Source organism: Camelina sativa, chromosome 20 (assembly GCF_030686135.1).
Source record: "Camelina sativa cultivar CO46 ecotype springtype chromosome 20, ASM3068613v1".
NCBI classification, from domain to species: Eukaryota; Viridiplantae; Streptophyta; class Magnoliopsida; order Brassicales; family Brassicaceae; genus Camelina; species Camelina sativa.
The window spans coordinates 13,662,661-13,676,078 of NC_141899.1; the positions used below are offsets into that span (position 1 = coordinate 13,662,661).

The window sequence follows — 13,418 nt, forward strand, 5'->3', positions numbered from 1 at the left end:
AGATGAAGAAACCAAGTTGGCTTACAAAACCCTCCGCATAGATTGTGTCGACGTCGTACTGTCGTTAGGTACGTATTTTTGGTTGATTGTTTGAATTAGGAATTTTAGCTGTCACCGAATTGTTTTTATAAATGTCTAGTTCTATATTTTAGTTAATCATAAAATATAATAATTTTGGTTCCTATCTATATGCGCTGTACATGAGTTTTGTCTTTAGAGCGGACAAAACTAAGGTTTGACTATACAGCAGATTGATAAATGCCCAAGAACTTAACGAGCAAACGTTTTGTATAATTTAAGTATTTCCTATTAAAGTAATTTATCATCTATAGGTTGGTCTAATTGGTTGATGTGAATTGTGAAACTTATCGAAACTTAATGAAAACATTGATTATATATTCTAGAATTATCAATTATTTACGTGTTTGAGGAGAAACATTTACGATAATTCTAAAAGAAATATCCTCGATAATAGGACAACTTAATAGCTTAAATAACTAAATATAATCATTACATCATTGAGTTAGATGAAGAGGACTTGAACCATATTATAATTTCGAGTTTATCTTAGACTAAGTAATCTTATAATACAGACAAGATCGCTTTTTTTTGTTTTTGCTTATGCCAGAGTAATACAACTAAACAAGAAACCTAGGATTTTTCTCAACTTGTATTTGTATCATCTTCAATCGAACTACCATCAACTGATTTTTTTAGTTTCCGGTGATTTTTTAATCTATTTTACGCTGAATCATTTTTTTTTTTTAACCATTGGGCCATAACTGGCCGGTCCATTAGCCAAATCCTTACATTCGTAGAGAGCGGGACTCGATTCCTGGTGTGATGGTGCCTTCTACAAATGGATTTACCTCCTGCCACTGCACTAAGGTCACTTTACACGCTGAATCCTTTTTCTCGATTATTTAGCTGTATCATTTTATTTCATTTATTTATTTTTGGATGTCGCATTTTTATGTAAAATATTTTTTGGATGGATGGATGATGCAAGCAGACAAAACTAGAAAAATGAATTTAAAGGGAGACAGAAAAACTTATTTTCTTTTCCTACCAACTTGTGAAAGGGACAAAATTTAGTGAAAAAGTGAATAAAATTTTAGTAATTTTGGAGCAGCAATATGATTTGATAGATGTTTCTTTGATTGTCAATTTAAACTTTGGAGTTCTTATCGTAAATAAAAGCTGGCATCTTCTAGTAGCTGGTCCATATAAAACCCCTACCACATGTAATAAATTTGTCTGCTACATAAATTCCGAAAGAATGGGTAATATACTAATGTTATCGATCGATAATTCGATATGTATCACATAAATTGCTTGCATGCATCCATACATGCATAATTCAAGTTGTTTAAATGATTTCGTATAACTTTAACTGTCTTACGTATGCTTTATAAGATATGAAAGTTTTTGGGGTTGAAATGTGACGATGACGCAAACGTGTTCGTTTTTATTATAATGATCAATCATCCGTTGGAAATTATCCATGGGGGAGATGGGAAAAGCTGAACATAGTCGGAGATATCTCCAAGAGATCTAAACCCTTGTTTACCAAATTCATACACCTGAAAATGTTTATGTCCATAACCTCCAAAAACATTTACGAAGATGATCGAGTTGGGTCTGAAACCCGGAATCTGAGTAGGCAGACAAGAGAAGGAGCAAAAGTAGTCCAAGAACAAGATGCAACCACCCACATCTTCCACTTGAATCCAATCGTTTCGCTCTTCGTCTAACTCCGAGATCTCGAACCATCCCTTTTCGTTTTGGAGTCTTGGTGTGTAATACTCTTTTCGGGTCTCGGTGCAGATCTCTACTAGTAGAAGTTTGTTACCGGACTTGACAAGCTGGATATAGAAAACAATAAGAAGAGTTTTTAAAAGGTGATTATGTGAACCAAAAAGAAAAAAAATGATATTATTTGATCCAAAACAAAAAAAGAAAAAAATGATAGTATTTCGAGTTTTGGCTTATTAATAAAGAAAGTTGTAACTAGATGGAAAATTAAAATATATTTAAAAAGTTGTGTTTCGCCTTTACCCAACGTCTCCTTGTCTTATCGCAAGGTCTCGACCTCTGAAACGAATTGACTTCTAGAGATGGCTTTACCACTTTCATTACTCCGGTTGGTTCTATCGAATAAAAATGTCCCTTAAACGACACTAACGCTTCTGGATATATATCTGGTGTTGTCTTGATCTTGGTCCAACGCTCCTCAAACGACCTATACATAGCAAGGCCTTGAAATGAGAGCCTTCCCAAAATCATAAACTCCTTGTTCTCTGAATCTAACTGCACAAAGCCGACACGTTCTTCATATATAGCCGGAAAACCATCATCGAATAGGTCGCACCAATAGGTGTAACGAGCGACATGTTCTTGAGCTAGCTCAATGACTTGAGAGTTGAGCAAGTCAAGTGACAGACTTGGATATGAACATCCCCACTCAGAGGAGGTTTGTCTACTGAACAAGCTTTGCAAAGCAAGTTCTCCATTCCCTTCTTCTTGCAGCTTAAACAACCTGCGAGGAACATTGCAATTTATTTTCATTAAATTTTGCAACTTGAACTTTCATATAACTAATTAATACAATATTAGGTTGCAATTGTGAATGATGTGGAATTTTTAACACACTCATTTTCAAGAATCATTTCAACAATTAAAAAGAACAACCAATTTATGGTTTTGGATCAAAACTGTTTATAGAGGGATGTAATTACCAAAACCGGTGAGGCACGTGAGAAAGAGACTTGATTAGATAAACACGACTCCTCAAGATATGGCAGTCATCTCCGCAGCCGCCGACATCTGGGGGAAGAGGACATCTAAGTGATGGAATCGGTCGGAATGTGGGAAGACTAGAGGAACGCCACCATGAACATACCGATCGGAAATGGATCAGATCGAACGGGTTGTCAACTCTTACAAAGATTATGTGAATGATCTCGGTGGCAACTCCGACCAGTTTCCCATTTCAACTTCTAATATATTGACTTGGAAATAGCAATTCAGTTAGATCTGAGCAGATGAAGATGTATCTTTATACTCTAATTTTCTTAATTGTTTTCTTGTGTTGATGAGGATCTGTTGACTTTCTTGCTTGCCGTGCAGTCCAAGCTGTATCTAGGGTAAACTTATTAACAAGTTGGACTTATTCTTCTTGTTCCCATGGGATTCATCTCTCCATCTGTGTCTCTAGGTGTCCACTGCCCTCATAAACAGAACAAAACAATTTTAAATTATAAACTAATCCGTTTTCACCCAAAAAAAAAATCTCATTTATTTTATCAGACGAATAACTCTCCAACTTTGCGTTCACTTGATTAAATTAATTGTTAGTCTAATTTAACATTTTGTGATAGCGTGTTAATTTGAATAAGGTAATGTCAAACTTTTCTAAAAACTCATGAAAGTTTATGTATTAATTCTCGAAGGAGTCGAATACGTTGTGGGTAGTTCAGTATCATCATAATAATTAGATTAAATCAAATATATTATACTTAACTACTTACGTAATTGTTTTTCAACTTTCACCATTTTGACTAATTTTGTTTTTGTTATCTACTACATCATTAGACTCAAACTCAACCAACGGTCGAAGACCAGATAATATAAATACAATGGGAAATTTTTACTAATAATAGATCGAAGTGCAATTACAAGGTAACCCTTTGTTTACAGCACAACCAAAAAATTTTAGTTACATAGAATAAACTGATCAAGATAAGATCATTCGTTGGAGATTACCCAACCAGGGGGAGATGGAAACAGCTCAATATACTCTGGTATATCTCTTAAAGATCTTACGCCTTGCTCATTGAATTCAAACACGAGAATGCTTTCATATTCATACGAGTTAGATCCTCCCCACAAGTCCATGAAGATTATAGAGTTAGCTCTAAAGCCCGGAATCTCAGTAGCCAAGCATGAGAAGGTGCAATAGTGCTCTAAGAACAAGATGCGACCATCCATATCTTCCACTTGATCCCAATCGTTTCCCTCCTCGTTTAACTCTGATATTTCGAACCATATCTTTTTCTCACGGATGTTTGGTATGTGAAAATCATATTTGCTCTTTGTACACATCTCTACGAGTATGAGTTTGTCCCCTGACATTACAAGCTGTTTGGAGACATATATATACCGAATGAACATGAAACCAATTTATGTAAAAGTGTTAAATGGTGACATTAGAGCGTGTGGATTAAAAATGTTAGTGTCCTTACCCAACGTTTCCTTGTCTTATCACAAGGTCTGGACCGCTGAAATGTATTCACTTCTAGAGTTGGCTCTACCACTATTGTTCTTCCAGTGCGATCTATAGCGTAAAAGTTACCTTTAAACGGAACTATCCCTTCAAAAAATGATTCGGGTGTTATCTCAAGCTCGGTCCAACGCTTATCGACTGACCTATACATGGCGAGACCATTGAATGAGAGTTTCCCTAGAATCGTAAATCCCTTGTTCTCTCTGCTTAATCCCATAAAGCCTATACGTTCTTCACATTTTGAAACGCATTCGAATAGTTCAAACCATTCGCTGTAACAAGCCACATGTTCTTGCGCTAGCTCAACGATTTGACAATTAAGCAAATCAAGTGAAAGACTTGGATACAAGCATCTATACGCAGAGGAGTTTCTTCGTAAGAACAAACTATGTAGAACTACTTCTCCATTCTCTTTTTCTTGTAGCTTAAACAACCTGGCATGATCAAATTCTCTCATCTATATCTATCATCAAGATTCAAGAATAAATTCAAAAAGACTATATTTTCTTACCAATATCGAGGACAGTCAAGATAAGGAGACTTAAGAAGGTAAACACGGCTGCTCAAGATATAACAATCATCACCACAACCGCCAGAATCAAGGGGAAGAGGACATCTAAGTGATGTCATGTGTCTGAATTTGAGGAGACTAGAGGATCGCCAAAAGGAACAAACTGATCGAAAGTGGATCAGGTCAAAGGGATTGTCGATTTTCACGGAGATCAAGTGGAGAATCTCCTGTGGCAACTCCGACCATTTTCCCATTTTAATCTTTTTTCTATGAATGATTATAGACGTGGTCTGCTGAGAATAATGTTGGAGCTAAAAGCCTAAAACTAAAACGTGTTGACTTTTTCTGTTGTTCTCTTGGTTGAGGAAATGCGTTGACTTTCTTACTTGGAGGCACTTATATATTACGATGCATCTCCCAGATGGTTATTCCCTGATGAAAGAGTGATCATGTTCATGATATTTGATTATTTTGATGTCTCTATATCTATACATATAAAGTTAACTTTGCTCACTTCTCCTGCATAAAAAATATTATTTTTAATATTCATTCATTTCATATTTACTATTTATAATTAATAATAGTAAAAAATAAAGAAAAAATGAATTAACTAAAATTAATTAAATTTAAAATAGTTTAAATAATAATATAATATTTTAGTAAATAATAAAATTAATAATTATCTAAAAATGAATTAAGTAAAATAAATGAAAATTTTAAAATATTAAAAATAATACTATAAATTTGTTTTAGTAATAATGTTATTATTAAAATTATAACCAAAAATGATTATATTCCAAAATTTAGAATGGGTTAATGAGTTTTAGAATGTAAGTAAGAATTTAATGCATGGTGGAGTAAAAAAACAAGTTATGTAATTGTATTTATAGAAATCTAAACATGTGCAGGAGGTAAGTCCATTTGCAGAAGACACCATCACACCCGAGATCGAGTCCCGGTTCTTATGAATGTAGGAATTTGGCTAATGGGCCGGCCAGTTGTGGCCCAATGGTTGACAAAAAAAAAATCTAAACATGTAAATAAAATTGAAGTGAAACATTAGTTTCTAAGAAACATATACCATAAAGATTTATTATTAAATTTTACTTATAAGATAGAAAATATTAATTACTTAACTTAACTTAAATTAAAAGTTTTGATCTAAAACAAAGACATTGTAAGAGGCACACTTTTTTTTGGAAAACATATGAAAAAGAATTTTGAAAAGATAATCTATCTAAAAAAACAAAATCAATGGTCAGGAAATATAGAAAAAATGATATGTAAGGCGTTACAAAAAGTGGCATGTGATTTGTGTAGCATATCTCATAACATATATTATCAACTGGAGCTACAATTTTATAACATGATACAAAACATATATAACAAATATAACATATATATATATATATATATTATCAAATGCTTTTAACCCAAAACATTGGCAAAAACAACATATTTAAAGTACATTATGTTTTTTTTAGAAGACGAAGCTGGGGTTGCATCACAAAATTAACATCTGCAAATAACATATGAGATTGTAGAAAAATATGTAACTTGGATTAGTGAATAGATATTCATTATGGGGTTTAAACATTTCATCATTTAAGCATTCTTGACTTAGTCGGAAATTCTATTATGGCAGATGATGCATTTGGACAACCTCATTGTAGCGACATAACACTAAAATTGTTCCTGAAACTTTGTATATTCGCATTTAATGTAGGATATCGATATGTTGAAATTGTCTCTATAATTAGGTCAATGATCGACATTGACGTTAGAACTTTTAAAATTATGTTTTCATGAGATATGAATATGGAATGAATTCTTTTAAAGATAAAAGGTCACAAGATTGTCGACAATATTATTGCGACAGTAGACAATATATGTTATATATAGATTAGTAAAATAAGTACGGCACTTATATATATTTATCTTTTAATCTTCAAATTATATTCATATTTAATGATTCTTACTGATATAAATTTTAACTAAAATCCCACGTAAAATCGCAAATAAATATAACAAATAAATATTATCTTCAAAAATATAGGGGGATTTTTAAAAATACCCCTTTTTCTATGTCACTTTTCAAAAATACCATTTCATGATGTCTATTTTCAAAAATACCCCTTTTCAATATATAAAATGACAAAATTATAAATCCTAAACCCCAAATACTAAACCCTATCCCTTAAAAACTATACCCTAAATGTAAATTGGGAACCCAAACCTAAAAAAAAATTCTAAAAATTAATTTAACATGGTGTAATTGTGTAAAAAAGGGCAAAAATGAAAATGTATAAAATAATGGACATTTTTGAAAATGGATATGCCAAAAAGGGTGTTTCTAACAAATTGTCAAAAATATATATGTTGTATATCACTGAGTAAAGTAAGTTTAGTATTTATATAAATTTATACTCAAAAGTTGGAAAGATTATATTTGAGCTTAACAATTTCTATTGATAAGAAATATTTAAAATTAAAATCCCGCGCGTGCGCGGGTACAAATTCTAGTTAAAAATAAACGTAGGCACTTGCATTTGAGGGATTTCTCTATACTAAGTTAAATTGAATACACAAATTAAATTAATGAACTGATCATCTAAACATTGTTCAGTAATTTAAAATACAATGCTGTAACTCTTGTTTTTCACTTGTTCGGCCTTGATTAGAAAACTCAGAAACTGGAAACAGTCATTGTAAAACAGTTTTTTTTGTTTGAATTATGTTACATTCAATTCAAAAAAAAAAAATACAATACCTTTTTTCAGTTTCTTGCTAAATCTCAACATTCATGAAATCATACTACTACCAAAATGATGTACGCTCATGCAAACAAATATTTGGAAAACATAAAGTCTAACATTTTGGTTATACAAAACTCACACAATAGAAAAGCTAAAAGGCAATAAATTTATCTCTTAATAGTGATGACGTGTGCTATATGACAATTTGAAAACTATACTATATTTGAAAAGAAATTTGAAAATTACACTTAATCTTATAGTTATTTGAAAACTACACATTTTGGAATGAAAATGGACAGAAATACCTTTATTACTAAATAATTTTAACAATTAAATAAAAACAATAAAAACTTAACTTATATTTAAAAATAAATCAACTTTAAAAATAAATTACTTTTTAAAATTGTTAAATTCGGAATTAATTATTTAATAATTTAAAATTATAACGAAAATTATTTATTGTATTTTAAATAATGATTACATGAATAAATTTTTTATCTTAAAATTTTGGTTAAAGAAAAAGAATTTAAATATTTTGTTGATATTATTTAGATTTAATTTTCTTTAAAAATAAATAATTCAAGATTATACAATTTATAATATATATATATAAATGTTTTAGACTTATTTTAATCAAGGTTGATTTCTTTATAATGTCGATTTTTTGAACAATCGTTTTGTTTTTTTACTTCTGTTGACTTAATTATCTGTGTCATCGACTTATATTAGAACAGTTGACTTATGTTATGGCTAGTGGATTTATAACATAGTCGATTTTTTTAACTGTTGACTTATTTTTTTGTTCATCGATTTATATTTGTTTTCTGTTGATTTGTTTATTTATTGTTGACTTATTATATTCTACATTGATTTATTAATAAGGAAGATATTTTGAATGGTTGACTTAAGTTTAATTTTTGTCGACTTATTTATTTTTCCATCGATTTATTATAAAATTGTCGACTTTTTTTTTTGTTTGATTGTTTTTTTACAAAGTTGACTTTTGATGATGTTGACTTATTTGTTTTGTTTGTTGATTTATATTTTTTCCCGTTGATTTGTTTGGTCTTAGTAGACTTATTTTATTTTAAGTTGACTTATTAATATGATTGACTTTTTTAACTGTCGACTTATATTTTATTCCTGCTGATTTATGTTTTTTTCTTTGTTGACTTATATTAAAAAGTCGATTTATTTTTTTATTAATTGATTTGTTACATAGTCGATTTTTTTGAACTGTTGATTTATTTTCTAAAATCTCACAATTTATTATTATTTTATTAAAGTTAACAATTTTCAAAATAAATTAAAATATATAATTATTTTTCAAAACTTTTTTATTAAATGAAAAATAATATTATCTATTGATTAATTTTCTTTAATTTTCTTTTTTTAATTTTCTTTATTGATTAATTTTTTCCATAATAAACTATTTCATCATTATCAAAAAAAATTTAATTTATTTTTTAAACTACTTCATCGTCATTATCAAAAAAAAATTTTAATATCTAAAATATTTTCCGTAATTTTAATTTTAAAAATTTTAATTTATTTTCCATAATAAACTACTTCATGATCATTATCAAAAAAAACTTTTTTAATTTTTTTTATTGATTAATATTTTCCATAATAAACTACATTCATCATTATCAAAAAAATTTCAATATCTAAAATATAAACAGTTATTTTTAAAAATAATTTTCTAACAATGATGAGTTTAATTATTTTATGTTTAATTTTTAATGTTTAATTAATTATTAATTAAGGGTATATGTTATTTATTTTATCTTAATTTAATTTTTTAGTTATTGATTAATATTATATATAATAAATTAATTCATAATTTTTAAAAAACAATACAGAAAATTCCGAATATCTAGTTTACATATTATTTTTAAAAATAAAATTTTCAAATAAATTAATTTAATTATATTGTATTTAGTTTAATTTAATTTGTAACTAAGGACAAAATAGTCATTTAGTTCAGCCCATAAGGGTACATTTCAAAGACTTAAAAGATTTAGTATAGAGTTCAAATTACCTATTAAGATTGAGGTATGTATTCTAATTTTTTACTTTTTTTTCCATATATTTTGATTACGAGAAACCCCCCCAAAGCATAAACATAACCCAACGATACAGCATCAAGAATAAGCCGTTACATGAGTTGTTAGTTCATGTCTGACTAGTGAGGGGACACTTCCCATTAATACACAGAAACTTGCAGTTGAATATGTTTCTTGTAGGTACATCATCAAGATTCCTTTTCACTCGTTTGTTTTGGTTTCTGCGGTTTGGAAGGTGTCGATGCGAATAATAAATCTCTCAACTGTCCCTCAGCGTTGTGTACTGATGTTGCCTGCAATAGAGAGATTTCTCACTTCTCAGGCCACATTGATCTAACTGCTATTGTTATGTCAGTTAAACAGGTTTGTTGTGATAATCATATGTAACATTGACCACTAAACAGTCTAAAAAGATAAGGAAAAATTCGACATACCCTTATCGAGAATGCAAACCGTAATGTCTCAATTTGCATTCCTGAGCAAATCCTGAGGTCGAAACCAAGTGAATCTATCCCAATGAGCTTCACTTCCTGCATTGTGATATCACAAGGATTTACTCATGATCGTAGCAATTTAGTCGTGCAAGCTACACAGCTTCTGTTTCAAATTCCAGTATAAAATTTAAAGTTCTTGTTTTCTTACCTCTGCTTGAAGCCCTTTATGCCTCCAACACAGAGATCTGAGGGCGTCAGTTAGTTTATCACCATTTTCTTCTAACTGAGAGACGATACCATCTGATGCACGAGCAATAGCATCAGGTTGTGCTTTCCTGACGTCTCCCACTTTTACTTCAGTCTGTTCAAAAGCAAAAAAAAAGAAAACAACCAAGCATGAAAACATGGACTAACTTTGGTGTTTACTTTTGTTTGACTTTGATCTCATAATTACCAAAATAACACAAGGGGAAAGAGGGAGAAGAGCTTTAGTGTAAACCTGATGCCCCTGTGCCGTAATGAGCTGGATTCTTATTATCTCCAGCTTGTAATACGATATGGCATTTTTCGAATTTTCAACCTGCAATATCTCAGACTCATCTCCACTTGGCCTACTAATGCCTTCAAATTTCTCTCCTGAGTTTTCTACATCCTTGTTTTTGTCAGTACATGTAGCCTTGCAATCAGAGATATGTTTCTGGATATCCGAGTAATCCTCCACAACAACACGACTCAATAGTCCCTGGATAGCAAGGCCAGCTGACGGCTGCTCCATCCAATTTTCAGGATCATTTGAAGCAACCTCGGCCATCCTCCTGGCAAAATACGTAGGGTGACAATACCGCATTGTTTCCAAGTTTGCCCAGTCTCCAAGTGATTCATCAGAATCCGAAACATAATCATCGTCTTCATCTCCATCTTCTAAAACAGCAACCCATTCCTGAAGTAAAAGATCACACTATGACTACTGAAGTATGCTACGCATCCCACATATTTTTTTTCCATATGAAGTTCTTCAATAATTGAGCACGAAAGGTTGAAATAAAATTTTCAAACCTCATCATCTTTGTCTTCTCTTTTATCCTCATCCCCCTTGGTTTCATACTCTACTTCACTTTCACCATCATCGATTTCTTCAATCCCGAAACCAATACCAGATGGACTGCTCAGCTCCATATCCTTGATCATTTCCATCGTATCAAAACCTACTATTACTTGCTGCATCGCATAAGTAAACTATTAAAAGAGAGAAAACAATAGTGCAAGCTGCAAAGACTACACCGTTCAGCAGAGTCATTTAAAAATTTAAATACAGTAAAACACATTGACATGCATAAAAGGAATATAAAACAGCGGCACAAACCTAGATGACTATAACGGGATATGCATAATATGCTTGGAAGACACAACATACCACATAATTGTTATCAGAAGAAACAACAGACTGCATTATGTCCTCATTTTCTTTTACTTGAAAGTATATATCTGCAGAGAATAAGGGTGATTCAATTCAATGGTTGACAGTTATAAGCCAATCGAATAAATATAAAGTAAAGACCAAGACTATTTTTTTCTTACTTCCATGCTGATCTGTTACATAAGGTATATCAGGCCAGAGAATATTCTCATGAACTCCTATACCAAGTAATCCTGAAAGCATCAAGGTTCCTTTTTTGTTCACCTAAACAAGACACACTACGGGAAATGTCAGATCCGTAAAACCAGGTTTAAAAAATCAAACAAGCAAAGTCACACTGGTAATGGTGGTTGCATTCTAAAGTTCTGATAGATGAATACTGAAGAAACCACAATAAGGTAACAACCAGAACTCTTCACACAAACATAAAACTGTAACTTAGGTTAAGACATCAGTCCTAGGATTGTTTTACCTGAAAAGTGAAAACTAATCAAATGGAATGTTGAGCGAAAGATGCCATATAATAATACCTCAATGATGGTTCTAGCAGTTACAGGAGGGGAAAGCCTAGAATCTGCAGGATTCTCTGGCACATATGCTCTGATATCTTCTGAAGGATGATAACTTGACTTCCCAGTTGGCTTCTTAGGATCTGAAGTTGAACCCAAATACTCTGCTATGGCTTGAGTCCTATTCTTCCGCAAATATGTTCTTGTAAAATAGTCACGGTTACAGTTGAGAAATCCACTCCTGGTATTATGCATTAAAAATTTGGTATGTATAAGTGAAGATTCATATAAAAATGAAAAATAAAAGTGCAATGTCTCTCCCACAAAAATATTGACATCTTACAAGATTACCCTGATAGATGAAACTCATAGTTGGTTCTTTATAGCCTTTACTACAGATGAAGGTACTACGGAAACACATTTAGTTATATTCCCTAGCTCAAGTGACAGATAAAAAATATGATCTCAACTTATAGTTTCTAATAAACTAACAAACTAAGAAAGAGAACAACTTTGGACCAAGTAGACGGCTTTTATATAGTTCAGGAGCTCCCGTATGAGAACAATAAATGGTGAATACAAGTCTCAAGGTTCATGAAAAACATTGACTATAGAGTCTAGAAACATATAACCAAAACTGAACTATCATGCAGGAGTTACACAAATAAAGCTTTCCAAAAAAAAAGCTAGAGTCTAACATCTTTCTAGTAATATCAAACTCACACAAAAGCAACAAAACTTAATCCAACGAAATTACTTTAAAAAGCAAAAAAAAAAAATCTCAACTTTACTTAACAGAATTAATGGGTTATGGAGAAGAAAGGGCAATAGAGAGTACCCAGAATTAGTGTTGAGGCGGTGAGGATGAAAAACTCGGCGAGGCGCGACATGGAAGCAGCTTCCTCCTCCCTCCTCTGTTTTCGATACAGGACAATGCCCTGCCAAGTAGTATTTTTTCAACTCAATTCATGAAATTTTTTGAGGAGAGAATCAAAGAATTATGCTGAAAAGTAAAAAAAAAAAAATGGAATGCAAAGAAGAAAGCTCCAAATCAAAAAAGTACATGAGAATATCAATTAGCAATAACAAACGCGAACAAGGCCTAGATAGAGATGTTGTAAGTCGAAATTAAAAAAAAAAAATGGTGAATGTCAGTAAGAGAGTGATTACGGAGAAGCGCCGTGGAAGAGAAGAATCCTCCGGGTACGGCCATGAGCGAGAGAGAGAGACTCGAAAAAGCTGAGGAGAGAGCGCCTCCAAGGCGAAGCGAAGCCTACGAAGAAGACTGCTATCAAATATCTCTTATTTGTGATGATGACGTGTTTAAAAAATGTTATCTTTGAAACGCAGCGTTTTTGGTTTGTATATCTTGCAAATTTGTTTTGTTGCCTTAAAACAATTTTCTTTTTAAAAAGACAACTGTTTTTTTCTCTTCAAAAT

At 31.5% G+C, this 13,418-nt stretch overlaps 2 protein-coding genes and 1 pseudogene across 4 annotated transcripts; all 3 read right to left on the reverse strand.

The window, feature by feature from the left end:
- Positions 1-1,448: 1,448 nt before the first annotated feature.
- Positions 1,449-2,991, reverse strand: LOC104770775 (putative F-box/kelch-repeat protein At5g24040; annotated as a pseudogene). The gene is made up of 3 exons (XR_015592570.1): positions 2,739-2,991; positions 2,059-2,539; positions 1,449-1,865 (listed from the first exon to the last, which is right to left on the reverse strand). The product of XR_015592570.1 is annotated as a putative F-box/kelch-repeat protein At5g24040 (transcript).
- Positions 2,992-3,630: 639 nt separating this feature from the next.
- Positions 3,631-5,251, reverse strand: LOC104770776 (putative F-box/kelch-repeat protein At5g24040). Its single transcript, XM_010495234.2, has 3 exons — positions 4,797-5,251; positions 4,245-4,719; positions 3,631-4,140 (listed from the first exon to the last, which is right to left on the reverse strand). Exons 1-3 carry the CDS (start codon positions 5,048-5,050, stop codon positions 3,748-3,750), a joined length of 1,122 nt encoding a protein of 373 aa, XP_010493536.1. The 5' UTR covers positions 5,051-5,251; the 3' UTR covers positions 3,631-3,747.
- Positions 5,252-9,466: 4,215 nt separating this feature from the next.
- Positions 9,467-13,313, reverse strand: LOC104770777 (uncharacterized protein At3g49140). Of its 2 annotated transcripts, XM_010495235.3 has the most exons (10): positions 13,149-13,313; positions 12,817-12,916; positions 12,000-12,219; positions 11,631-11,733; positions 11,467-11,537; positions 11,109-11,270; positions 10,552-10,992; positions 10,261-10,413; positions 10,053-10,148; positions 9,467-9,911 (listed from the first exon to the last, which is right to left on the reverse strand). In XM_010495235.3, exons 1-10 carry the CDS (start codon positions 13,189-13,191, stop codon positions 9,807-9,809), a joined length of 1,494 nt encoding a protein of 497 aa, XP_010493537.1. In that variant the 5' UTR covers positions 13,192-13,313; the 3' UTR covers positions 9,467-9,806. The 2 variants fall into 2 exon arrangements, with proteins under 2 accessions (XP_010493537.1, XP_087361504.1); XM_087505378.1 differs by lacking the exons at positions 12,817-12,916; positions 13,149-13,313 and having other exon boundaries at positions 11,631-11,747; positions 12,000-12,139.
- Between the last annotated feature and the right edge of the window lie 105 nt (positions 13,314-13,418).

Bases quoted from the DNA above. Each gene is read 5' to 3' on its own strand.
- LOC104770776 (XM_010495234.2), bottom strand. From the start codon at position 5,050: ATGGGAAAATGGTCGGAGTTGCCACAGGAGATTCTCCACTTGATCTCC. The intron at 4,720-4,796 runs GTAAGAAAATAT...TGATCATGCCAG, and splicing joins CTTGACTGTCCTCGATATTG to GTTGTTTAAGCTACAAGAAA. The intron at 4,141-4,244 runs GTAAGGACACTA...GTCTCCAAACAG, and splicing joins ATAAGACAAGGAAACGTTGG to CTTGTAATGTCAGGGGACAA.
- LOC104770777 (XM_010495235.3), bottom strand. From the start codon at position 13,191: ATGGCCGTACCCGGAGGATTCTTCTCTTCCACGGCGCTTCTCC. The intron at 11,538-11,630 runs GTAAGAAAAAAA...TATTCTCTGCAG, and splicing joins TGTAACAGATCAGCATGGAA to ATATATACTTTCAAGTAAAA. The intron at 9,912-10,052 runs GTATGTCGAATT...TCTCTATTGCAG, and splicing joins GGTTTGCATTCTCGATAAGG to GCAACATCAGTACACAACGC.